This window comes from Balaenoptera ricei, chromosome 10, assembly GCF_028023285.1.
Source record: "Balaenoptera ricei isolate mBalRic1 chromosome 10, mBalRic1.hap2, whole genome shotgun sequence".
Classification (NCBI taxonomy): domain Eukaryota; kingdom Metazoa; phylum Chordata; class Mammalia; order Artiodactyla; family Balaenopteridae; genus Balaenoptera; species Balaenoptera ricei.
In genome coordinates, this window is record NC_082648.1 from 44,099,110 (window position 1) to 44,124,706 (window position 25,597).

Here is a 25,597-nt window from a genome sequence, read left to right on the forward strand (position 1 = left end):
CCATTTCCCCGCTGGCTTCCAGGAGTTAGGGAGCTCGGCTGCCAGGACACCGAGCCGGGAGGGACCAGAGTTGCCCGGTGCAACCCCTTCGTGGGACTGAGCCGAGAAGCCGAGCCTGGAGAGGGTCTCGTGGAGTAAGGAGCGGACCTGGGATTAGAAATGCTGCAGAGTAATAATTCCAGTGGAGTAATAATTTGGGTTGGGGGCTAGTATTAGGGGTGTGCTGGGGAAAGGAAGGCTGGGCAGAGGTAGGTGGATTGAGAGTAGTTATGCCCAAAGTGTGCTGATGTAGTAGGAGGCTTCAGTGGTGACTTCAGGCTTGGTCCTAGACCCACACCAAGTGAATTGGATGAAGACTTGAAAGGGAAGCCAGCCGACTCTTTGTAGTGACCTAGAGGTGAGAGGAATGACAATGACAAATGTATAGTATGGTAAAGCCAAGATTCCAAGCGATGGCAGCCAGGCAGAAGGATGGGCCAAGTCTTAACAGGATGAATGAGACTGATTACGAATGTTGAGGCCTGTGCTGGAGTTAAGAAAATTAGCTGAGAGGTTCAACCCAGCAACCCAGGCCCCGGAGCTTCCCACTGGTTCTCTGGTGTTGGCTGTCAAATTGCTCTGTGCCCACTAAGCAGGTCCAAGGAGGGAAGGGGGATGCCTGGCCCTGGGCTCCCTGGTTGGGCTCCCTGGGTTCTAATCCTAGCTTTGTCACTTCCTAGCTGTGTGACCTTGGGCAGATTGCTTAACATTTCTGTGCCTTAGTTTCCTCCTTGTTAAAATGTTCATAGTAAGAATAATGCTTTTCTCACAGTGCTGTGAGGCTAAAATGAGAACACGAGTGTAAAGTGCTTAGTGATATATTTAGCATATGGTGTTCAACAAATATTAGCTGCTGTTGTTATTGTTGATAATAGTAATATGCCCATTTCTGGGTGGGGACATTGGCCAATGCAGAGTTTATGCCATCAGGAAGCCACCAGGGCTGCAGAGGGTCTGTCATTCATGTCCTGTTGCAAGGAGTTCAGATAAGAAAAGACTCAGTTGATAGGAAGGAGGAGAAGGAGGTTTCAGGTGGGTTCATGCAGGGCTGGGATCCAGGGCTGGGGGCTCTTTAGTCAGTCGTGACTCAACATAGGAAAGAACCCTTGGAGTTTGGGTCTGCCCCCAAATGGAAGGGACAGCTCCTTAGCTGCAGTGTTCTCCCTGCCTCCTTCCAAGTGACTGTCTGACCCTCCTCCTAAACCCGTCCTGATGCAGGCATGTCTGAGTCCCCCTCTCCCGCATTCCACAAATACTTACTGAGCACCTATTAGTACTGAGCTCTGGTTTAGAGACTGAACTCTGCAGCAGTTGAGACAGATGCGTAAACAGATGCACAGCATTTGTCCTATGAAGATGATAAAAATAGGTTCATGTGGCGGGGTGGGAGTGGAGGTGAAATGGGAATGGAAACCTGATTGATGAGAAGGCGCTAGCCATACAGACACTGCAGGCAGTGACTCAGAGGCTCTGAGTGGGGAAAGAAAGCCCATGGGGCTGGAGCACAGCAAGGAAGGGGAGCAGGAGCTGGGTACTGAAGTCTGGCCTGAGGCTCCCACTTCCTTTGGGGCGGAAATCACTTTCTCCTCCTCCAAGCCCACTCAGCCCTTGGTTTGTCCTCTGCACAGTGCTGATTGTAACCGACCTTGATTCATTCCTGCCTTGTAACCTCCTGGGGCCCAGGGATCTTGATTTGCTGCTTCTTGGATCTCCCACTGTTTGAAGCTCACTGTCTGGCTCGCAGTAGGCCCTCAGTAAATGCTTGTGGAATGACTGTTGAGGATGGGATTTTGATGGGGGGGCAGGAGGTGGGATCAGATGCCTGCTCTTAAGATGTTATGAATCACTTTCTGGGCACCAACTGGATCCCCTACTCTGACCTCTGTTCTCAGATACAGGGTCTTCCCGGGCACTCAGGTTGGGCCTGACTGTGGTAGGAGGTGTTTGGCCCTCCCTACCCTTTGTCCTCAGCTGTGGGCTGGAAGGGAGAAAAGGGAAGGTTGGTGGGGTCGGGGATGGGGGGAGGCTAGGGCATGACCGCAGGCCGTTTCTGGGGTACGGGAAGATGACAGGGTCATTCTGGGAAGCAGGTGTAGGCTGTGGGCTGGGCCAGGTTTGCAGCCTGGTTTTGCCTTCTGTTTGGGGTCGGACTCCCTCCAGATGATCCAGACCGCCTTCCCCTTCTTCATGCCCTGCTCCCCATTATACCCACAGGGATATCGGGGTGCTAATAGCTCTGTAAGAGGAGAATCTGGGTACCATGGGCCAGAGGAGCTCCCCTTAGCCTGTGGACCCTGGGACAGAGGTTAGGAGGGTGAAGGAGTCCATCACCTACCCTCTGGGACCCCCTCCTCCTCACTCCCTCTGCCTGCCACCGTGGAAGCATCTACTTCTCTTTTCCCAGATCTCATCTCGGCCTGAAGGGCATCCTGATAACCAGGGAAGATCACGCCTTGGCTGGTCCTGCCCTCACCTTGGGGCCCGGTCAAGAGAGGCGAGGGCTGAGTAAGGGTAGGAAAAGGGAAGGAGAGAAGTGGGGTCTGCGTTGCCCTGGCTGAAGGCTTTGGCACCAGCAGGGTCACGGGGAGAGCTTGAAGAGGCTGGAGGGGTGACACACACAGGTGGCTCTGGAAGTAGAGGCCAGGTGCCCAGAAGTGCCTTGGAATAGGAACCAGGGTCTGGGGTTAGCTTTTATGTGTCTTCATTCAATTTTTCCTAATAATGATAGCACCTATGTATATCTAGCACTGTTTTAAGTCCTTTACACACATGAGCTCATTTTAAGCCTGCTGGTAACCGTATGGTTGTTAATTTTAGAGATGTCAATTACAGATTCGCTTTTTCTTTTTTAGATTTATTTATTTATTTATTATTAATTTTTTGGCTGCATTGGGTCTTTGTTGCTGCATGCAGGCTTTCTCTAGTCGCAGCGAGCGGGGGCTACTCTTTGTTGCGGTGCACGGGCTGCTCATTGTGGTGGCTTCTCTTGTAGCAGACAACGGCCTCTAGGCACGCGGACTTCAGTAGTTGCAGCATGTGGGCTCAGTAGTTGTGGCTCGCAGGTTCTGGAGCGCAGGCTCAGTAGTTGTGGCGCACGGGCTTAGTTGCTTCGCAGTATGTGGGATCTTCTCAGACCAGGGCTTGAACCCATGTCCCCTGCATTAGCAGGCGGAGTCTTAACCACTGCGCCACCAGAGAAGTCCCACAGATTCTCATTTTCACCGATGAGTAACAGAGAAGTTATGTAACTTGCCTAAGGTTACAAGTGATGGAGCCAGGATCTGAACCCAGGCAACAGGGATGCAGCGTCCGTGCTCTTAACCACTCTACCCCAAGCTGGACCTTCCAGTTTTGTGACTGGAATCCCTTCAGAGACGATTTCCTGAGAGTCCCCATGGCTCGGATTAGAAGGCTGGGCTGCCTAAAGATGGGGGCATGGAGCCCTTGCTCTGCGGCCTCTGAGGCTTTGGGGGCCAAGTTGGAGCCCCTCAAAGGAAAGAGGGGTATTCTGCTCTGTCCTCACAATAGCTCCCTTTTCTCTGCCTACAACATGCCCTTTTGTGCACGTCAGGGAGCTGAAAGCTGGATTGAGGTACGCCCCTCCCCCCAGGAGTGGGATGTGAGGCTGAGGGGCTGTGTCTCCAGGGCCCTGAGATGCCCCAGACACTGTCGGCAGCTCCTGGCCACACCCCACATTCCCAAGTGCTGTTTGCTTGCCGTGTGGGCCCCCAGCCTCTGACGCCCAGCTCGGGGAGGCCCTTGGGCTGGCTTGTCCCCCTTCATGGCCTGGGTCCTGCTTCTGTTCCCACTCCTGTGTTTTCTGGCTGTGCTGTCTCCAGGGAATGGTCCTGCCGGCTGGTTCCTCCTCTCTCGCGTGGACTCTCCCTCTGTAGGCCTCCACCGTGGACAGAGGCCAGCCCCAGCCCCTCCCTGGTGTCAGCGCCTTCTGCCAGGCCCTGAAGGCCCGAGGGATGGTCGAGTGTTGTTCAAGGTCTGTTGGTCCATCCAGAGTGGTGAGTGCCCTGCTGTTACCCTTTGTACAGCCCCGGGGCCCTTGAGCGGGTGGCTGGGGGGCTGAGGTGGGTGTGGAGCTGCCTGAAGCGGATGTGGTTTGGGGGATGGAGGGGGAAGCCCTGCAGAGGTGGTAGGTGAGGTGCTGCTCAGCATGGGGAGATCTGATTTCTTCAGTGGTGGGGGTAACGCGGGGGCAGGGAAGGGGGAAAGCCTGACTTTCTTAGCAGGACAGACTGGGGGGCTCTGGGCCTGGGTGTCATGGGGTTGTCGGGGATGACAGCTGCTCCCAGGGCAGCATGTGTCTGGTTCCAGGAAGCCGATGGGGTGGGGTTGTGTAGCTCAAGGCCAGGCTGGGAGTATAGTGGGGCAGACCTGGGGGATGGGAAGCTGCCTTGTTCCTAGGATGTAGACACTGTACCAGGGGAGTGCATGAAGGGAAACTGGGACCACCCCTTGCCTCTCTGAAAGGGTGATGACTGCCCCCTTCTGTGGTGGGCCTATAGGTCCTGTGGGGTCTGGTATGGGGAGATGGCTCTATGAATGGGGAGGATCTTGCTGACAAAGGGCAGGGACAGACCCTTCACTATTCATCCAACATCCCTGAGAGGGAAAGTCTCAGACTTGTGGGCTTGGCCAGAGAAATCCTTGGCTGTCTAGCTCCCCTCCTCTTCTTATGGCTGAAGAAACTGAGTTAGAGAGGGGAAAAGGCACTTTTCAAGGTCCTACATTGAGGACATGTAGACCCAAGCTCAGAATCCAGGTCTTCTGGATTCTGGGCAAGCCCAGTGGCCTGGTCAGCTGGTGGAGGACACACCTTCCTTGCCTGAAGATGCCTCCAGAGAAGACACAAGCTGATCTGTGGGTGAGGGGTGGAGTGTGGGAATGGGATTTCCACCAGGCCTTTCCATGGGGACTTGAGATACTGGGGCGGGGTCAAGGGTACATAGTCCTGGTCACCGTGTTTACCTGAGAGAGCTGGAGTTCAGCTTGGCGCCCTGGACAGAGACCCTGTTATTCCCTTCTTCCTTCCCCAGAAACGGGGGTCATCTCTGAGCAACACTCCCTTCAGGCCTTGAGAGATCCCCGGATGAAGCAGGAGCTGGCTCAGTATCCCCCCCTGGACCCTCAAACTCTGTTGCCTTTTGTGGAGTTGGTGTTCGAGGTGTAGAGAGTCCCAGAGAGGTGGCTGGGATGGGGAGGATGGGGTACCAGCCCTCCAAGCCTGGAGAGAAGGAGGGAAAGCCCTGGGAAGCAGGGCCTCCTGTTCCGGGGGCTGCGCTGGGTATGCACCTGGCCTCTTGCTGGCAGCAGGCACTGTGCCACCAACCTCGGGCTGGGGCAGGGAGAGGAATTACTGTAAGTGGAAGAAGCAGGTGTCCCTGGTCAGCCGGACATCTGGACTCGGGAAGCACGTGAGTGAAGATGACAGCAGCGGCCGGGAGTCTTTCCCTCCGCTCAGCCCCCACCTCCGCCCTCAGGTCAGACGCGGCCTGCTGAGCGCCTAGCCTTCCCTCTGGGTACCCAGTGGCTCCTGGGGTCAGAATTCCTTGCGGTCAGTCCATTGTCTGGGTGAGGGTGATGATTGGGTCGAATTCCCATGCCAGAGACGCTGCCAAGGCCACCGTGAGGGCTGCCAGCGGGGGCTCCATGAGCGCTAGAGCTGCTGGTCCTGTGACGTGGGCACCTGTCTGCCAGGCCCGGGCATGGGCCCAGGGTCACGCTCATGCCGGGGCTCCCGTCAGCTGACTATTTTAGGCTCTTGCTGACCTGGGCCAAAGTCAGGCCTCAGCCAAGAGGGCCCTGAGGCAGCTCCCCCTGCCCCCAGAGGCCAGCTCTGGTTTCAGCTATATAAACAGAGGAGGACATGCTGGCTTGGAGGCCGCTCCACGTCCTGAGTCCACTCAGCTGGTGCACAGCCTCGGTCGGCAGGACGGGCTGACTGGGCGGTCACGTCTCTTCCCGCAGGGCTTCCTGAAGCCACCGGGAAGAGTCCCCAACCAACCCCGGGATTCTCCCTTGGTGCAGTTGTCCAGGACCTCAGAGAATCAAAGCAGATCGTGTGGAGGAAGCTGGTGAGTCTTAGGACTGGGGAAACCGAGGCACAGGGGCTGGGCTGTTTGGATCTTTTTCCATTGTGACTGTCCGCATTGTGGTTTCTTTGGCCTCGAGAGGAGGAGGGGCGGAGGAGGAAGCAAGGGTGGCCGACCCTCCCAAGGAATGAGAGTAAAGGCTTGATGGCACTTGGATGATGGGAGTTGGACTTCGACCACTTTGTGGTTGAGAACCAGGAGACGAGGAAATACGTGATGCCATCTCTCTCCTTCCTCAGAGATTTGCAACAGGGTCTTCCATCCTCCTGCCCTGTTGACCCGGCCTGGATAACACTGGTCGGCTCAGGCTGGGGAGGGATGCTGGAGTGAGCTGGGTGTCAGTCAGGTACCTCAGCACTCGTCCCTGAGTAGGGTCCCTGGCCCCCCAGCTGGTTGGGACTTGGGGTCTGAACTTGTGGATTGACGTCCCTGAGCCCTCGGCCCCTGCCCCGCCCTCCTTGCCTGGCTTCCTGCCTGGTTTGGTGCCTGAGAAGCAGGACTGGAGCGAGGCTTGGCAAGTCCGCCAACCGGCTTGCCACAAACACGCTCCCCGGGAGCCGGGCCAGGGGCTTGGGCCGGCGTGGAATAAGCGGAGCTCCTTACGTGGGAGGCTGTGTGCTCTCCTTCTCGGTTCTTGAAAAAAAATTTTTCCCTTTCTGAACGTGAGTCTTTAAACGAATCCAGAGCCTGTGACTAAAAATACTTTAACAATAGGAAAATGCATCAGTCTTTCCGGCTGGGCCTCGTTATCAGAGGGTTTTTATTTTGGAATTTGAAATTTTGCCCAAGGAGGCTGGGTGGAGACCTTGGGCAGGGACAGGAGAATTTGGTGGGTTGTTGATGTTGTGCAAGGTGGTGGGAGAGCCCCCAAGGGTGGGGGAGAGAAGAGCTGGCCAGGAGCTGAGCAGACTGAGGGGCATGGAAGGAGATTTTTTTTTTTTTTTGCTGCGTTGGGTCTCCGTTGCTGCCCGCGGGTTTTTCTCTAGTTGCGGCCAGTAGGGACTACTTTTGGTTGCGGTGCACGGGGTTCTCATTGCCGTGGCTTCTCTTGTTGCGGGCTCTAGGCGCACGGGCTTCAGTAGTTGTGGCACGTGGGCTCAGTAGTTGTGGCTTACAGGCTCTAGAGCACAGGCTCAGTAGTTGTGGCGCATGGGCTTAGTTGCTCCACAGCATGTGGGATCTTCCCGGACCAGGGCTCGAACCCGTGTCCCCTGCATTGGCAGGCGATTCTTAACCACTGCGTCACCAGGGAAGCCCATGGAAGGAGATTTGAGGAGGCTACAAATGAGGCCTGGGCCACCTCTTCCCAGAGGAACTCCATGATCTTGTCTGTGTTTTCCAGCTCTGTCTGAACGTTCTTCCTGAAGTCTGATCTTGTTCCTTTATGTTGTATGTTGATTCCTTCTGGCCTGTTAGCAGGCTGGGGGTTGAGAAATCACTGGACTGAAAATGACCTCTGTGGAGAGAGGTCTGACCTGCTCAATTAACCAGCTTTCTTCAGAGTATCAGTTGAGCACTTGCTGCATACAGTCTGGAATTTTCCTGGTGCTGGTTGGAGCCACATCTCTGGGCATACTCTCATTTCCTTTCACGCAGCCCTGGAGAGGGAGAGGTGGGGATGGGGGTACTGTTTATCTCAGGTTCTTGAAGAAGGAGGGTGCTGGCTCCCGAGTCGAGCTGACGGCTCTGGTGTCTCCTTTCTGTGCCTGCCTCGGGACCCTGCTGCAGGTCCCTAGAGCCCCAGTCCCCAGACAGTGCTCCCATTTCACTGCGAGCCTCCCCCTTCCGTTAGTGACTTGAATTCTAACAGCGCCGGGACGAGTGATGTTGTCAGCATTGGGCAGATGAGGAAACGGTCTCGCAGAGGGCAAGGGACTGGCCCCGGGTCACACACCAGGCTTGCTGGCTCCAGGTCAAAGATGCCTCTGAGAGTTCCTTTATCTTTTGCCTCTGTTGGGGGCTGGGGTGAGAAGTGGAGGGCGGCGGCTGACCTGCCCGTGTCCTTGGGAGCCTGTTTTCTGGGAGGTAACGACACGTGTGGTCATGGCAGGGCCTGGACAAGGGCCAGAAGATCAGACCTGGGCCTGCCCCTACATCCCCAGTTCCCAGAGCTGTCCGTGGAAGCCCCCTGGGGCAGTAGGCAGAGCTTCCCTGCCCACCGCACAAATCCCCCTGCCTGCTGCCAGGGCAGGAAGAGGAAGTGGCCGGGTCAGGCCTGGTGATAGGTCCTGGGGCTAAGGTGGGAAAGCTCGGGGGAGGAGGCAAAGCTCACTCCCTCTGCCCACCCTCTGGGAAGGGTGTGGGGGCCCATGGGTGGGGATGGTCTTGGTGAAAGTAGGGCAAGTTCCTGCCCTTTGCTCAGCAGGGGCCAGCCTGAGGTGGGCGGGGCAGCGTGGGAAAGGGGCTGTGCAGTTCCACTTCCTCCATCTCCTATTTACCCACTGTCTTGGCTGGGGGACGATGGTGTACTTTGGTGTACTTTGGTGTACTTTGGCTGCCCATTTGCGGCCTGCCCTGGGCCTGCCCTGCCTGTTGAGGATGCATGAAGGGGCCTCCTGCCAAGGTGGGAGAGACAGGGCCTTGCCCTCATGTTCACACATTGGTTGTCGGGGGAGGGATGGCCTGAGCACGAGAGTCCCCGAGCCCCACAAGATTTGACTAGCAGGGGCCAGGCCCGAGCTGAGTGGTTCAGGAAACATACTGCGAGAGGACCCCTTTCTAATGTCAGATGCTGCAGCCTCTCCTAACCGTAGCTGTGCTCTTGAGTATGTGTTGATAGAACAAATACATAATGAGAAACAGCCACTGTTTCTCTGTGATTTCAGTAAATTCCAGCGGCATCTGCATCCATTTGAATAAATATGTCTCTCCCATTTAGGTGTGCCTATTTTTGTAAATAAACTTTTATTTCTGAAAGTATAACATACATACAAAAAAGCATACAAATCATAGACGTTGAAATCTTAAAGAGTATATAGTGTGATTACTTTTCCATACTGAACACACCCAGGTGACCATCGTTCAGACTAGGAACCGGGATGCTTCCAGTCCCCCCAAAGACGCCCTCATAGGCACTGCTGTGTTCAGTTTATAGGCCGTGTGCGTACCAGCTCTGTGGTGCACTTGTAAGAGTCAAGGCTCATGGGGCCAGAAGCCACAGCTCTGGAGTTCAGAGTTGAGGGCAGTGGGTCTAGCACAGAACTGGGAGTTAGGGGAGTCTGATTCCTGGCTCCTAAGCCTCCACCTCCTCATTTATAAAATGTAGGTGGTAATTCCAAACATAGAAGGTTAGGGAGAGGGTTAAGTGGAAGAATCCATGTGAAGTGCCCTAAGCCGAGGTCTGACCCTTCATTGGTATTCCTCACTCCCCCTCCCCCCAAACCCTCCAGTGAGAAGGTACTTATTATTTAGAGTTTGGCTGGTCCAGGAGGGTGTTATGAGCTGAAGTCTTAGAGGATCAGTAGGATTAGAATAGAAGGAAGAGGAACAATGTGCCCAATGGGTGGTGGGAAGGTTTAGCCCAAGGTCTTTATATTGGGGCAGTGGGGAGCCTGGGGGTGGTGAGGGTAGATTGGTGGGCTGTGCTGTGCGAGCCTGACCTTGGGCAGCTGTCTCGTCTCCAGCACAGCATCTTTCCCTGCCCTTCCTGTGTTACCATGGCCCTGCCTTACCTTCTGGTCCTCACCTCTAGTTTTGGATACCTCTGCCATCATTACCTGTCTCTTTCCAACCCTTACCTACCCCACAATGAGCTGTTCACTCTGACCTTGCTCTTAAAGGTTGGGCTTAGTGGGGTCCCTTGGAGTCTCCGTCCAGCCTTCAACCAGCTTATGCTCTAGGTCTCCCAAAGTCTGCATCAGTTATGCCTTTTCAAGAGTTCCACCTTGGCCAGATTCCACCTCAGAGCCCCAGGCCACCCTCCCTGGAGGGCATCTGGCCAGCAGGGATGAAGCCTGAGGTCCCCAAGCCCCTCTCGCCTCTCCCCCCTCTGTCTTAGGCTAGGTGCTCCCTGGGTGTGTTCCTAAAGAGGGACTGCCTTTTTCTCCTTATTTACTTATTTTCAGAGCGTAGTGTGTTCCAAGCCCCCAGCATCCCCCACCTCCACAAGCATGGCCAGGTGGCAGCTGCTGTTGTCTCTTCCACCCTCTGCCTTTGGGGCAGCGAGACTGCAGCCTCCAAACCTGCAATCTCCCGCGGAGATGGGGCCTGGGCTGCAGGCACAAATCTGGAGGCTGGATGCTGAGACGTGGAGATTTAGACTGGGAACCTGGACAGCTCCTCACCGCACTTGAGTTCCCTGGGGCTCCTGGGTGGGCCTCCCCATGGGAAGGTAGGGGACGGTCTGTGTTGCTCTTTACAGATGGAAAGTGGTGGGGAAAAAAGGGGGTGCTAGGGCTCAAGGCTAGGTCAGCTTTCAAAGAGCCATTAAGGCTGCAGCTAATATACTTTTTCTTTTTTCTTTTTTTTCTTTTGCTGATGAGTTTTGGAGGGAAGAACATTGACCTGGGAAGAACATTGGCCTGGCTAATCATCTTCTGCTAACACATTAGAATTGTTTTTATTTTCTGAGGCTGCGGGGGGCTAGGTGGGGAAACCAGCCCGTGACCCAGCTGGGTTAGTTTCACCAGCCCGGACTTGCTTGTGCTTCTGAGTAAGGTGCAGCTCTTCTGGGAGCCCTTGGGTCCTAATCCGCAAAATGGGAAGACATGAATTATCTTAGTGGTTTCCAACCAGTTTTAAGCTGTGGAATCCTTTTTATCCAAGTAATATCTTCTGCAAAAGCCCAAGACAAAGAAACACAAAACTTGGGCTAAACGTCAGCCTGCCCACACTTCACCTTCACGCAGGTGGCCGTGAAGCGTCTTTGGAAGATGTTTTAGCAAAGGCCAGAGCTCTCTGAAGACTGATCCATGTTGTGAGACTGTTGTGCTGCAATGGGGGAGCTATGCTAGGTTCTGACCGGATCACCGAATGATGCTGGTGTTACATGAAGACTGCTCCATCCGTGGTGGACAGTAGGATTTGGAAAGAGGAGGCAAGCTGGTGAAGGGGCAGTTTCTTAATGGATGTGGGCAAGGAGAAGGGGAAGTCGCTGGCCTCAATCAGCCGGTCTGCTGCCTTCAGGCACCAGTGAGGCATGGGCTCTGGCTGGCAATACGAACGGAAGATCCAAGAGAAGTTCCAGAATACAATTTCAGGAAAAGGTGAAAAGTAGCATGTGGGGCATCAGGAGCAGAGATGGGTGGCAGGCAGGGAGTGCAGAGACGGCAAGCTCTGTCTGGAATGGGTGACGTTTGAGGTGCTGGTGGGACCGTTGAGTGGACAGAAGTGGGGGCTGGAGAGCAGGGTGTGGGAAACCTGAGACGGAGGTGAGAGTGGAAGTGAGGAGCATGAAGTGCCTCAAGGGTAGAGGAAAGTGCTGTTGGGTGACCAGGGGAGGCCAGAGTGGGGTCCGTGGGCGCAAGCTCAGTGTTGAGAGGAGAGAGTGGGAGGGGTGTGGGGAGGGGCTCTCTTCTTCTAAATATTAGCCTTTTCCTCCTTCCTCTCCCACCTAGCAGGCGAGGGCTCCCGGGAAGGCTGCAGGTGGGAACTCCTTGATCATGGACAGCGGAGGGTGTGAAGGGATCCCCTAGAGGTGTAGTCAGGTTCCACCCCAGTGTGCCACCACCTTGCTCTGTGACCTTGAGCAAGTGCCATTATTTTTCTGAGCCTGTTTATTTCTAAAATGGGGAAGAGTCGGCACAGATTCGAAAAGATTTCTCAGGCTCCACCCGGTTCTGAAATTCTGTAATTTCCCAACTAGAGTGCTTTCACCCTGTCAGGGACTGGGGAGGGTAGTGGTGAGAAATCAACTTCAGCTGTGAAGCACAGCCCGTTGGCCTGTCTTGGGCTTGGCGAATCCCTGCCCTCCGGAAGGTACTTTGCATGAGAAATTGGGGGGAGGGAATAGGCGGGTGTGTGTGTGTGTGTATGCGTGCGCGCGCGCGCGCGGTGGGGGTAGTGTGGTGTCTGACGTCCCTGGGCAACCTCTCAGCCCGAGACCCCGCTGGGGAAGAAGGGTCAAGTGCAGTGGCAGCGCCTTGGGCTGAGGTGGGGGGCGCAGGTTCCCCGGGGTGCGTCCCTGAGTTGCCCGCCCCAGCCCTAGGCCTTCCCCGGGCCGCACAGGAGGGTAGTGGGCACCCCGGGCCCGCAGGAAGGGCTGGGGAGGGTGCAAAAGCGGAGCCGGGCGCGGTCGTGGCTCCCGGGAGCAGCCGGAGGGTGAGGAGCTCCTCGTCCGGGGAAGCCCCGCAGCCACGGCGCTAGAGCACCCTTTTCTCGGCCTCTGGCCCTCGGGCTGCTTATTTCGGCTCCAGGGGCCCCGGGCCGGTGCTGGGTCCGGCCGGAGGAGCCTCGCGAGTCCGCGAGCTGCTATTTTTAGCTGGCGCAGAGGGTGAGAGGGGACTATTTATAGATCAAACAATCCGCGCTCCCTGCGTCAATGGAACCCCGCGTGCGTCACGCGCGCAGACATTCCAGGCCCCCCCCCTCGCCCCGCCCCCTCGGGCTCTCCGTCCCCGTGCCTCCCCCTGGCCGCCTCCCGCCGGAACCGCGCCGCCCCCCGCGCCCTTGTATGGCCAAAGCTCGCCGGGCCGCGTGCGTCAGTGGCGCCCCCGCCCCTCCCCGTGCGTCACGGAGCGCATAAGAGCAGGGTCCGGCGCGACCGGAGTCCCAGTGGTGGAGGCTGCGAAAGTTGGGGGAGTGTGCAGGAGCGCACGCGGGACCGGGCTGCGACTTGGGGCGCCGGTCCTGGGCAGGGGGAGCAGGAGCCAGCCGGGTAGGTGACCCCCGGGAAGCGTGCATCTCCACAGAGCTCTGTTTTGGGTTGGGAGGGGTTGCTGCATGAAGGAGATGGGTGTTCGCGCGGGCAGAAAGGGTGTTTTAGGGTCAGCATGAAGGAGGGGGGGGGGTAGGATGCAGCTCTGGCGTTGGGGGTTAGCGGTTGGAACGGGATGAGGACCCAGGGGTAAGGACCCAGATCGGACTGGAGTTTACTGAGCGCTGTGTGTGTGTGTGTGTGTGTGTCGGGGGCGGCGGGATGTCCGTGCAAGGTGGAAGCCACAGAGGGTTAGGTTGGCGCCAGCAATGGGGACCTGTTCAGTAGGAGACTGGATAGAGTTGTCTCCCAGGGTCCTTTAGTGGGCACAGGGCGCCTGGGACTTAGTTGCTGGTTGGGGTCTCAGTACGGTGTGCGTGGGGGAGAAGGTGCACAGAGCTTGGGCTGCTGGGATGTATCTGACTCCTACCAGGATTGAATTTCCACAAGGGTCTCCTTCTTCCCAGCTTGTCAGCTCGCACCCCAGCCGTTAGTTGTTAGTTGTTTTCTTAACACTTTAGAAGCTGTGGCTTAGTTTGTGGTGACCCCCAGCTGGAAGTTTCTGCCTGAATTATCTTAGGAGAGGTCTAGATTGTTGAGGTCAGCATTGGCTGAACTGTGCAGGGGGTGCTGCTGTGTGTGGCAATAAAGGAGTCTTCTCACCGGCAAGAGCAGGGTCTCTGGAAGCGTAGGGAAAATTGTTTTTACTGTAGCTTGGATCTGTGTCTGTCTGTATGTGTGTGTGAGAGAAAGAGGGAGCGAGGGAGGGAGAGAGGTGGAAAGCGTCATTCTTCGGGATCCTTGGTAGGCAGTTGTTAATGTTGCAGTCTCTGGTGTGGTACCACCTAGAGGATACCACCCCCGCCCCACTCCCGCCTCAGTCTGTGTTGGATCGTACAGGTAGGGTGCAGCCTGAGGCTTGTTTAGCACAACAGGTGCGAACCACATTGTTGCCAGGACCCGCCTGAAGCTGGATTCTCCTTGCTCCCTCCTTCAACCCCACCTCTTCCTTCTCTCTGTGCTTCCGCCAAAGGCTAGACGTTCGTCCATATCTTGTGTCATTAAGTACCTGCGTGAAGGCAGGAGTGGGGGTAGTTTGGTGGGGATTGATCCGGATGTGGGACGTCCACGTGGAGAAACGGGATTTGAATAAGGCTGGAACACCCAGCCCAACCCTGTGTAGCTGCTGCCTCTTTTCCTCCACCCAAACCCATCCCTGCCCAGGCTGTCGTAGCGCAGGCAGACGTGGCCACCCTTATCTCTTACAGGTGCTCAGTGCCTCTGGACGGGTGCCACTGGGTGGGTGGGGCCAGAGTTTCTGGGGGCTCTGTTGTCTGGGTTGGTTGTGGGAGTGTCAGGTCAGGGGTGGAGCTGCCCTGTCCAGGGCCCAAGGAGGTGGGAGAAAGGCTAGAACCAGAGGACTCCCTGGGCTCTTGGCCAGGAGGTGATGCCAGCCTTTGCCCCCTCCTGCTGTCCCCCTTGGTTATGGCACTCTTTGTTTCAGCTTGCTTTCTTACCCAGCCTCCCTCCCTGACTGATGAGGCCCGGGTCATGGAGACCCCCAAGCCAGGACGTGGGATGGGGAACAGTCCCAGAGCCTCCTCTGTGTTAGTTTTCGACTTGTCTGCGAACTTAAGGATCCCCCCTGAATGATGCTCTTTCTGCTCCTTCAGGCTCCTCAGGTTTGGGGCAGGGTGTAACCCCCTTTGCCTGAGCTCCTGGTTTCTTCAGGGCACAGAACTCTTTAGTGGAGGGACCCAGGCTTCCGTCACTCACCAGCAGGCTCCCCTTCTTCCCTGCATAGCCACCTCAAGTCTCCTGGACTCTGAGTGCTCTCATAAAAGTAACAGGGGGAAATGCTTTGGGGGTAGCAGAGGAATTCCTCTTCAGGACTTCTCCTGGAAGTCCAGGGGCTGCTTTCTCCCTCATGCTCCCCCTTCCAGCATATGGCCTTTAAAGGTCTGGAGCCAGGTTACCTGATCCCTTGGGGAGCTGGGGACTGGGTAAGGAGGCCGGGCTCCCTTTCTCTTTGCTTCTGGGAGCATCCCAGGCAGTGTAGAGTGGGTGCCTGTCCCCAGATGGCAGGACTGGGGTGCGCGTGGGATCTGCAGCCTTTGCTCAGTACATAGGGTGGGGACGGGGGTGGGGTTGAGGGGTGGGGGGTGGAGGGGCACAGGCTCACTGCTGCTTAGGCTGCTTTCGTAGGCAGCTGGGCCTTCACTCCCAGCTCCTCTTCCGTTTGCAGGATGTCCTTCAGCCCAGGCACTGGCACTGTGTGGGGAGGAGGAGAGGGGGTTCTGGAGAGGCTGGGCCATGCCTGGGAATATTCCCAGAAGTGCCAGGTTGGAGGAACAACATATCTGCTGCCGGGACTGGGCTCAGGCTTTGCCCGGCTGCCTCTCCCACCCACCCTTCTCCCAGCCCCCACCCATGCCTTACCCAGTGAGGGAAGGGCAGGGGGCTGGAGGAACACAGCTTTCCCCTGTTCCAGCAGAGAAATGCTGGCTGGATGCCTTCCCTAGGGTTCCCAGGCTGCCTGGGGTGTGGCTGGCCTTCCGACTTGAGCCCACTCTTGCTGGGCCATTGCCCAGGGGCTTTGTGACATGGAGGTCGAGATGGTGCTCTGGCCGGGAGCCAGGATTCCTGGGTTCTGTGGTGGGCTGTGGCCCTAACGCCTCGTGTCCCATGTCTGGCTGGGATTCCTGCCACCTGGCAGCTCAGGGGCCTATACTTAGAGGTCAGGCCTCAGGCTTCTCTCGCTGACTCCCCCGCCTCCCCACTCTTTGGTCTCTTCCTTCTCCAGAGATGCCCTGTATCCAAGCCCAGTATGGGACACCAGCACCAAGCCCAGGACCCCGTGACCACCTGACAAGCGACCCCCTGACCCCCGAGCTCAGCAAGCCCACCATGGACCTGGCCAGCCCTGAGGCGGCCCCCGCTGTCCCCACTGCCTTGCCCAGCTTCAGCACCTTCATGGACGGCTACACAGGGGAGTTTGACACCTTTCTCTACCAGCTGCCGGGAACAGCCCAGCCGTGCTCCTCGGCCTCCTCCTCGGCCTCCTCCACATCCTCATCATCAGCCACCTCCCCTGCCTCTGCTTCATTCAAGTTTGAAGACTTCCAGGTGTACGGCTGCTACCCCGGCACCCTGAGCGGCCCTCTCGATGAGACCCTGTCCTCCAGCGGCTCTGACTACTATGGCAGTCCCTGCTCAGCCCCATCCCCGTCCACGCCCAGCTTCCAGCCGCCCCAGCTCTCTCCCTGGGACGGCTCCTTCGGCCCCTTCTCGCCCAGCCAGACTTACGAAGGCATGCGGGCATGGACAGAGCAGCTGCCCAAGGCTTCTGGGCCCCCCCAGCCGCCGACCTTCTTTTCCTTCAGCCCTCCCACCGGCCCCAGTCCCAGCCTGGCCCAAAGCCCCCTGAAGCTGTTCCCCTCGCAGGCTGCCCACCAGCTGGGGGAGGGAGAGAGCTATTCCATGCCAACAGCGTTCCCAGGCCTGGTACCTGCTTCTTCACACCTTGATGGCTTGGGGATGGTGGATGCGCCCGTGACCTCAGCCAAGGCCCGGAGTGGGGCTCCGGGTGGAAGCGAGGGCCGCTGTGCTGTGTGTGGGGACAACGCCTCTTGCCAGCATTATGGTGTCCGCACCTGTGAGGGCTGCAAGGGCTTCTTCAAGGTACTGGGCTGCCCGGGGGGTAGTTTTTTATGAGTGGTGGGACAGGCCGCTCTGTCACCCCTGCGGGGTCTGTGGTGGCTTCCCTTGGGTTCTCCTCCCAACAAGTTCTGCTCTTTTAGAAGAGGGCAGGCCTGCCAGATGGGCCACTGTCCTGGGAGCAGGGAGTTGGGACCTGGGACCTTTTCCTGCTGGGACTGGGGCTGTAGAGATAATGGAGGGAGGGGTGAGAGCTGGGCAGAGGGTGCGGGCTGCAGGGGTACCCACGAGGGGAAGTTCAGTGACCAGCCTCTAGCTCCCCTCTGCCTGGCCTCCCCCCAGTCAAGGTCCTGGTGGGAAGGGGGGCCCCAGGCACTCGTGTTCCTGGCACAAGATGAAAGGATCTGAGAAGAGGGCTTGGTGCTTGAGGGCTGGGGGCGGACTTGGGAACAGGCTGTGTGTTTGTCCCAGTGCTGGGTGCCTGCTTCGCTTCCCGTCCCCACCCCCAGCCCCTCCTCAGCCCTCTCGTGTCTGCCCCAGGGAAGGGGCAGGCGGACGCAGGCACGTTAAGAAGTACCGGCTGCTGGGGAGCCCTGAGCCCCTAATCTTGTGTCCTGAGGGTGAGGCCGAACCCTCCCCCAGCGTCCCCAAGACTTCTCTCTTCCTTCCCCCACCCATCCATCTCTCCCTCCCCTGCCACCCAAATGTTAGAAAAATAGCCGTGAACAGAGAGCGCTTTTGTCTGCGATGGCAGTAGGATCTGGGCGCTTCCCTCCCCTGGGCTCCCCCCAGCCCCACACTCTGACAGCCTGTTCCGTGTTGCCCCCCCCCCCCCCGCCCAGCGCACAGTGCAGAAAAATGCCAAGTACATCTGCCTGGCTAACAAGGACTGCCCTGTGGACAAGAGACGGCGAAACCGCTGCCAGTTCTGTCGCTTCCAGAAGTGCCTGGCTGTGGGCATGGTGAAGGAAGGTGGGTGGCTGGCACAGGCCCAGTGGGACAGAGGCGGGCCTGAGTGGGGTGGGGCCGGCAGAGGCCCCCAGACATTTGTTCTGGTGGGCCGCAGGGGAGGGCATGCCTGGGCCCTACTTCCTCCCTGACCTCTGGTCCACCTGCCTGCCTTGTGGTGGGGGAGGTCCCTGCAGAGTCCCCTGGGTCTCGGGGGCTCTAGGTCCTTGGACTTGGGGGTGCTGCCCCGCACTGCTGTGCATGGCTTGGGCCGAGAGTCCCTTCCCTGGGTCCCTTCCTCCCTTGCTCACCCCTGCCCATTTCTCTGCAGTTGTCCGGACAGACAGCCTGAAGGGGCGGCGGGGTCGGCTCCCTTCAAAGCCCAAGCAGCCCCCGGATGCCTCCCCTGCGAATCTCCTCACCTCCCTGGTCCGGGCACACCTGGACTCAGGGCCCAGCACTTCCAAACTGGACTACTCCAAGGTGAGGCCCCGCCCACCCCACATTCAGTGCTTTCCTGCACATTAGAAAAGCCCCCCCCAACCCCCAGTTCCACAAATTGAAAAGAGAGGAGGCCCCTGCAGGCTGACCAGATGGGAAAATGTACCCCTTTGGGCAGTGGCCAACTAGAAAAACGTGCTCCTTCCAGCAGCCGCGGCCCTGGGTTAATATGTGAAAGTTAGCAAGCAAGCATGGGCGGAATCTCAGCTCCGCTCTCACCCCCGGGGATCTGGCATCCGAGGGAGGGCACGACATGGCTGTACGTGGCGGCCTCGGTGCGGCGCTTTTCCTGGGGTCTGACCCCGCCAGGCCGCTTCCTAGTTCCAGGAGCTGGTGCTGCCCCACTTCGGGAAGGAGGATGCCGGGGACGTGCAGCAGTTCTACGACCTGCTCTCGGGTTCCCTGGAGGTTATCCGCAAGTGGGCTGAGAAGATCCCCGGCTTTGCCGAGCTGTCCCCCGGGGACCAGGACTTGCTGCTGGAGTCGGCCTTCCTGGAGCTCTTCATCCTCCGCCTGGCCTACCGGTGAGCTTGCAGCTGTCTGCTCACCCCTCGCCCTGCCGCCCTGCCCTCAAGCCCCTCTGACTAGTGTCTGCATCCCTGCCCACCAGGTCTAAGCCGGCTGAGGGGAAGCTCATCTTCTGCTCGGGCCTGGTGCTGCACCGGCTGCAGTGTGCCCGCGGCTTCGGGGACTGGATCGACAGCATCCTGGCCTTCTCTCGCTCCCTGCACAGCCTGGTCGTCGATGTCCCTGCCTTTGCCTGCCTCTCTGCGCTCGTCCTCATCACAGGTGGGTGGCTAGTTCCACAGACCTGGGGAGACGGGGAGGGCTTGAGGGCCTGGCCCTGGATGGGCGGGCATCTGGCGCTTCCTGGGCCCCCACCTTGTGGAGCGAGGGTGATTAGATGCAGAGAGGGGTAAGCATGGCTCAGGGCAACACAGCTGGCAGGTGGCAGAGCCAGGGTTCAGGGCCAGCTGTGGCTGACTGCAAACCAAGCCAGCCTGTGAGTTATCCCAGAGGACCGAAGATGCTGGTGGTGTAGGTGTCACGTGTGGCCTAAAGTTTGGGTTTGCTTTTAAAATCTTACTGAATCGTGTTGCACCCAGGAAGTTTTTACAAACGGAGCATGTGCACATAAATAGCACCCAGGTCAAGAAACAGACATGACCGGGACCCCAGAACCCCTCCCTGTGCCCCCTTCCGGTCATCAGTTCCCCCAAGGGTGGCTGCCATCCCGACTGCTAACAGCGCAGATTAGCTGTGCTTGTTGTGTACGTCATGTAAATATAATTATGCGGGATGGAGTCTTTGGCATTAGATGCGGAGGTTTTCGGGTCTCTTTATTTTTTTAAAGCACCAGAATCTGCCCCCACCTCTCTTTCACTTAATGTTTTTAACTGAAATTTCACAAAGCTACATAGGACAAAAAACTGTAGGACAAAATCTGAGGCACTCTAGGCTGCAGAGAGAGTATGGTGGGTTTTGAGGCCTGCTTTCCCTGGAGGTGGCCTCTGAAACACTGCTGCTCAAACCCAGGGTTTCTCACAAACAGTCTGGCGGGAAGAAAACCAAAAAGCAACGCTGGCCCCGTCAGAAAACCTGCGTAGGGTTTTATTTCCTTTTTGCGACCTTAGGCGAGTCATTTAACCTCTCTGGGCCTCCCTTTGTCACTTGGAAGATGAGGATAATGAGCGTTGCTGCCTTGCTAGGCTTCTGCTGGGGCTCAGAAATGGGCTCCTGTGCTTTTGCACAGTGCAGAGGGCTGTGGGGCCTGGTCACTGGCGGCCGTTCCACAGACCTGGGAGAGGCTGGGTCTGCAGGGGAGAGGGACGTTTGCTCCTCAGCTGTGCAGCTAATCCTGCACCTTCCCCGCAGACCGGCACGGGCTGCAGGAGCCTTGCAGGGTAGAGGAGCTGCAGAACCGCATCGCCAGCTGCCTGAAAGAGCACGTCTCGGCCGAGGCGGGCGAGCCTCAGCCGGCCAGCTGCCTGTCACGCCTGCTGGGCAAGCTGCCTGAGCTGCGGACCCTGTGCACCCAGGGCCTGCAGCGCATCTTCTACCTCAAGCTGGAGGACTTGGTGCCCCCTCCGCCCATCGTCGAGAAGATCTTTATGGACACGCTGCCCTTCTGACCCCAGCCCGGGAACACGTGTGCGCTCTGTGTGCACGCTCATACGCCACCCCACGTGCCTTTAGGCCACGGCCCACGGACCCCTGGAGCACCACCCCTCAGCTTGGGCCTGAGCTGCAGACTGGCCGCCCCTCCCCGCCACCTGCTCTGGGAGGTCGGCAGGGAGTTCATGCCCTGGGGGAGGGGGGGATGCATTCACAGGGGTGACCCTTACTATTTGTCTTACCCCCCAGCCCAGCCCTGGTCTTCATGTTTTTGTAAGATAAAACCGTTTTTAACACACACACCGCCATGCTGTAAATAAGCCGAATGCTGCTGTAAATACAGGAAGGAAGAGGTTGAGGTGGGAGTGGGGTTTGGGAGGGAGGGACGGGCCCCCACCAGCCTCCTCCTACTTGCTCTCTCTTCCCGCCCTCCTTCCACGTGTACATAGACTCACTCTAGGAGGAAGACAAGTGACAGATTCTGACATTTATATTTGTGTATTTTCCTGGATTTATAGTATGTGACTTTTCTGATTAATATATTTAATATATTGAATAAAAAATAGACATGTAGCTGAAGCTAGGATCCTGTATCTCTCTGACACGCTCCCCCCATACCACCCATCCCCAAAATGGCATGAGAGGCAGGGGTGGCACCCATAAATCTTGGATGTTACTAACCTGAGCTTACTGGCCTCGGTTTACTCATTTGTAAAAGGTGGAAATAATCGCAGCTGCTTCATGGGGTTGTTATGCAAAGCACTGAGACTAGTTTCGGTGGCGGAGAAAGCCTCTGGGAAACAGGCCTGGCTCGTGGATGGGGCCTGCACCTGGAGGCTGATTCATCCAGGGATAAGAGCACCGGCTTTGGCTGTAAGTTCCTAACCTGGGGTGATGGCCTCTGATTCGGCTTCCACATCTGTAACACAGGGAGGAGGGCATTCCCCACCTCACCTGGCTGCTGGGATTGCGAGAGTGTGGGTGTGGTGCTCACCATAGGGCTGGGTACAAGGCAGCTCAGGATGGTGATAGCAGCTATCATTACCCAGTATAAGTTTTTTTCCCATCCCCGTTTTCAATATTTCTCCCCACGCGTCTAGCACCCTCTTGGCAGGAAAACTGTTCTGAGGTCCCTACCTGTGCCCAAATACCCCCATGTAGGTTCTCCAACCCCCAAGCCCATCAGATGCTTAGCTGGCTTAAAATGCAAATTCCTAGGGACTTCCCTGGCGGTGCAGTGGTTAAGAATCCGCCTGCCAATGCAGGGGACACGGATTCGAGCCCTGGTCCAGGAAGATCCCACATGCCGCGGAGCAAGTAAGCCTGTGCGCCACGACTACTGAGCTTGCCTGCCACAACTACTGAGCCCACGTGCCACAACTACTGAAGCCCGTGCACATAGAGCCCGTGCTCCGCAACAGGAGAAGCCACCGCAGTGAGAAGCCCGCGCGCTGCAATGAAGAGTAGCCCCTGCTTGCCGCAACTAGAGAAAGCCTGCGTGCAGCAACAAAGACCCAATGCAACCAAAAATAAATAAAATTGATTCTTTAAAAAAAAAAAAAAAAATTCCTAGGCTCTACCCCAAAGACTTGGATTTCACGGGGTGGGGCTCATGGAGCTCTACTTTTACCCAGCACCCAGGTGTTTGTGAGGCTGGAGGCCTGGAGGCCACTCTTTCGAGAAACATGAACGTAGCCTGACCCTAACCCGAGGCCCAAGGTAGCCACGCGGGGTCCGGCCCCTTTCCCTGCTCTCAGTGCCTTTCCAGCCTCATGACCCAGGAGGGCCCTTGGCCCAGGACCCCTGAACCTCTACTTCCACAGCCCCTAGGAACTGGCTGGATGAGGGCAGCCCCTGCTGGATGGAAGTCGAACAAAATAGGGCTCTGCTCTGCAGTAGGACCGAATCAAGGGCCTTCCCTGGTCCTCCAGCCCCAGTCTGCAGGTTCCCCAAGGAGTCCCCAGCCACCTGCCCTTGCTCAGGTTCTGTTCTGAAGGGTCCATGTGGGGTGGACTGGGGAGTCCTGGGCCGTGTGCATGATGACTGCCACGGCCAGCAGTGTGTGGACTTCCAAGCGTGCATCCCTGGCACCCCCGCCAGAGCTCGTGAGTGAGCCTGCATCACAGCACCAGCACCTGGCATAGGTGGGGCTAGGGGTGGGGTGGTTGGGAGATCTGCTTCTGTTCTCAGCCCTGCCCCCAGCTCCACGCTGCTCTCTGAGAAGCCCCTCACTGAGCCTTGGTTTCCTGTCTGTTCCACGCGGAGGTGAGTCTGGTGGCAGTACTCTGGTTAGGAGCAGAGCTTGCTGGGAAGTCCCCCACCAGCTGTGGCTGGACTGAGTCCCTCTCCCTTTGGATCACTCTTTGGCAAAGACAGGGCAGGCCCCTGGGGAAGGCAAAAGGTGTTTGAGGAGGGGCCAGGGGTCGGGAATGGGCCGGGGTAGTGGAGAATCTTGGTCCCTATAGATACCTAGGCCCCATAGTGATGACAGTAGCTACCCCATATTATGCTTTATCGTCCACCAAGTTCTTTTCATATGATATTTGTTATTTCTCGCCCTCGATACCACACTGTAAGGAAAGCGTGCAACACAGCAGAGTGGTAAAGAGCGAGGACTCCAGAACCAGACTACCCGGCTTTAAATCTTGGCTCCAGCTCTTCCTAGCTGTGCAATTTTGGGCAAGTCACTTTACCCTTCTGTGCCTCAGCGTTTTCATCTATAAATGGGGAAATTAGTTGTACCTATTTCACAAAGTTGCTAATCGTGATTACATGAATGAATGTATACAAACTGTTTCCAACAGTGCCTGCCATGTAGCAGGCACCCCGTAAATAATAGCTATTGTTTTTACCAAAGAGGAGAATTCGTTTCAGAGGAAAGGAAATGACTTTCCCAAGGTCACTTGACTTCTAAGTGGCTGAGCTGGATGGGTCTAACTACTTAACCACTAGGTCTCCCTGTCCCTGTAAATGAAAGAAGCTCCATGGACGGTGGCTCCTTTCCAGGACGCTGGCGATTGGGGTACGGGGTGGGGGGCCGATTTCTCCAGCCCTGCCCTGCCCTGCCCCTCCCTGCCCTGCCCAAGGGCTGGAGCCTGCAGGCAGGCCTTATTCTTCCCAACCAGCAACTGGAAGAACTGGCCTCTGACCCTTGCTAGGGGCCAGGAGGGCGAACAAGGGGGCATTGAGCCTGGTGGGGCCTCACAATGGCCGCTCTGTCCCTGCGGCCCGGGGGCTGGGCCGTTTCCGTCGGGGACAATGGTCAAAAGGCAGTGACGCCGGCAGGGCCTGGAATCCCAGGCGGGATCTTCCGAGGCCTCAAATCCCGCTGTTCGTCCTCACACGAGACCCAGGAAGCCTAGCTCCCTGTCTCCCCACAGCCCACCCACGCAGGGCCCTGTGCCTAGAGGCCCTGGCCCCCTCCCCAGTCTGGAGGTGGCTCGGTGACTGGGGCCATAGCTCTGAGGTCTGGGCTCTGAGCAGGGGCCAATGGCCCTTCACTGGGGCCTGGGATGGGGGAAGCCGTCCTACACCCAGACGTGGTTATGGAGCTAGGTGGTGAGGGTCGGCCTCAAGGAAGTCGAGAAGCTTCTGAAGGGCACAGGCAACCAGCCGGTACTTGAGCTGTACGATACCGCACGGTTGCTCTGAGTGTCCGTGCGCCGGGCTGGGTGGCAGCCGGCTCTGTGGCCGCAGAGGGAAGCCTGTGACAGCCTGTCAGAGGTGGCAGGCTGCTGTGTGTAGTGGCTGGACGGTCCGCAGGTCTAGCGATGTCCTTCCGTGGCCGTGAGGCAGCTGTGTTGGGCCTGTTCCGGCTGAGGGCACTGCTGGGTCCCCTCACGTGAGAGCTGGGGCTGAGGATTCCCAGCGTGTTTTAGCTTAAATCTGGATGAGCTCCAGCCCCGCCGAGCCCCTGACTTTAGCAGTGACCCCAGGGCTGCCGGGGCCTTCTCAGAACATGAGGCTGAAGGGATGCGCCGCCGTCCGTCCGCCTTGCCTCCCTGTCCGGGCCTGGCCTTGCAGCCCCACAGCTCAGCCGGCGGCTGCTCTGCTCCTCCCTGCTTCAGGCTCAGGCCGCTGCCAGCCCTGCCCTGGCCCCCGGGCTGGGGGCTGTTTGGGTAAGGCCTAGGCTGCGTAGTGGGACTTGGAAACGTCCAGCCCCCTGTGGGAAGGGCAGGAAGGAGTGCAAGGCTGAGGAAACCCCCCTCCACCCCTTCAATATCCCCTTCCCCACACAGCTGGGGACATTCTGAGGGCGGGAGGCACATTCCAGGGTCCCCAGCTGGACTCTGAGGGCTCTGGGGCCCTGGAGGCTCTGGCCTCGGCGTCTGCCTCCCGTCCCCCACCCCTAGGCCCATGCTCCGGCCATCCTGCCCACCACCCTGGTTCCCCTTTGCCTCCTGCTGGGCCCTGACCCTGCCAGGCCAGGGGGCCACTTGAGGTCTCCTCAAGGTCTCACCCAGGTGCTGGCTCAGGACCATAAATCATGCCAGCTCGGCTGTGAGGGCCGGGGGTGGGGCAGCTGGGCTGGGGAGGGGAGTGCAGGGGGGGGCCTGTCTCAGTACATGCTGTGTTAGCAGGGAGCAGTGCCCAGCTGCGAGCCGGGCGGGCAGGGTGCTGACTGTCGCTGCCCTAGTCAAGGAACATCAGAGGGAAAGGGCCGCCACCCGGGCTCCCGCCCAGCCTTGGGGTAGCCCAAGCAGCAGACCTGGACCCCATCCCAGGTAACTGATGTACCATGAGGATCGCTACAGAGGTGACCCCACCCGATAGGAAACCTGGGACAGAAAAGCAGCCCCCCAGGAGTAGGTGGAGAGACTCCCTTACCAAGGGTGGGTAAACAGGCCTCTTCTTTTGCAAGGATAGCCTCGCAGAATCCTCTGCCCCAAAGAACAACAGATGTGCACACACTTCCCAAAGGAACAGAGGCGCAGACCTCTCAGGAAGGAGAGATTGACCCCGTACCCCGGCAGGACACAGAAATAAAGCACCGCCCCAGCTTGGCCAGAGAGACAAACACGTAGATCTTCTCAGAGAAAGAGGCACACCACCCTTCCCCATCACAGAAGGACAGAGCCCCATGTATCCCAGGGGAAAGGGCAGCAGATGTGCCACCTCCCACCCAGCCCAGGTCTAGAGGCTGCCTGATGAGACTGGGCTGGGAGCCACCTCTTTCTCATGCTCTCTGCCACTCTCTCATCCGCCCAGCCATTTCCTCTGCCTTGGAAGAGGTGGGGCTGGGAGTGACATCCAGAAAGGGTGGGAGGCGGAGCAACCCCTGCCCAGGATCCCAGGGGGCAGATGTCAGAAGGGGACAGCTGGTCCTCATCGCCCCTGTGGCTTGGCTCAGATTAGAGGGTCAGCAGGCAGAGTGCCGGCT

The 25,597-nt window shown here is 57.8% G+C and overlaps 1 protein-coding gene across 3 annotated transcripts; it reads left to right on the plus strand.

Moving 5' to 3' along the window:
- Window positions 1–5,904: 5,904 nt before the first annotated feature.
- Window positions 5,905–20,796, plus strand: NR4A1 (nuclear receptor subfamily 4 group A member 1). 3 transcript variants are annotated; one of them, XM_059935929.1, is made up of 8 exons: window positions 5,905–6,125; window positions 10,625–11,347; window positions 15,800–16,677; window positions 17,496–17,625; window positions 17,933–18,084; window positions 18,424–18,626; window positions 18,713–18,891; window positions 19,978–20,796. In XM_059935929.1, exons 2-8 carry the CDS (start codon window positions 11,281–11,283, stop codon window positions 20,232–20,234), a joined length of 1,866 nt encoding a protein of 621 aa, XP_059791912.1. In that variant the 5' UTR covers window positions 5,905–6,125; window positions 10,625–11,280; the 3' UTR covers window positions 20,235–20,796. The 3 variants fall into 3 exon arrangements, with proteins under 3 accessions (XP_059791912.1, XP_059791914.1, XP_059791913.1); XM_059935931.1 differs by lacking the exon at window positions 10,625–11,347 and having other exon boundaries at window positions 5,908–6,125; XM_059935930.1 differs by lacking the exons at window positions 5,905–6,125; window positions 10,625–11,347 and adding an exon at window positions 12,836–12,957.
- Window positions 20,797–25,597: the final 4,801 nt, after the last annotated feature.

Bases quoted from the DNA above. Each gene is read 5' to 3' on its own strand.
- NR4A1 (XM_059935929.1), top strand. From the start codon at position 11,281: ATGGGCTCTGGCTGGCAATACGAACGGAAGATCCAAGAGAAGTTCCAG. The intron at 16,678-17,495 runs GTACTGGGCTGC...CCCCCCGCCCAG, and splicing joins GCTGCAAGGGCTTCTTCAAG to CGCACAGTGCAGAAAAATGC. The intron at 17,626-17,932 runs GTGGGTGGCTGG...ATTTCTCTGCAG, and splicing joins TGTGGGCATGGTGAAGGAAG to TTGTCCGGACAGACAGCCTG.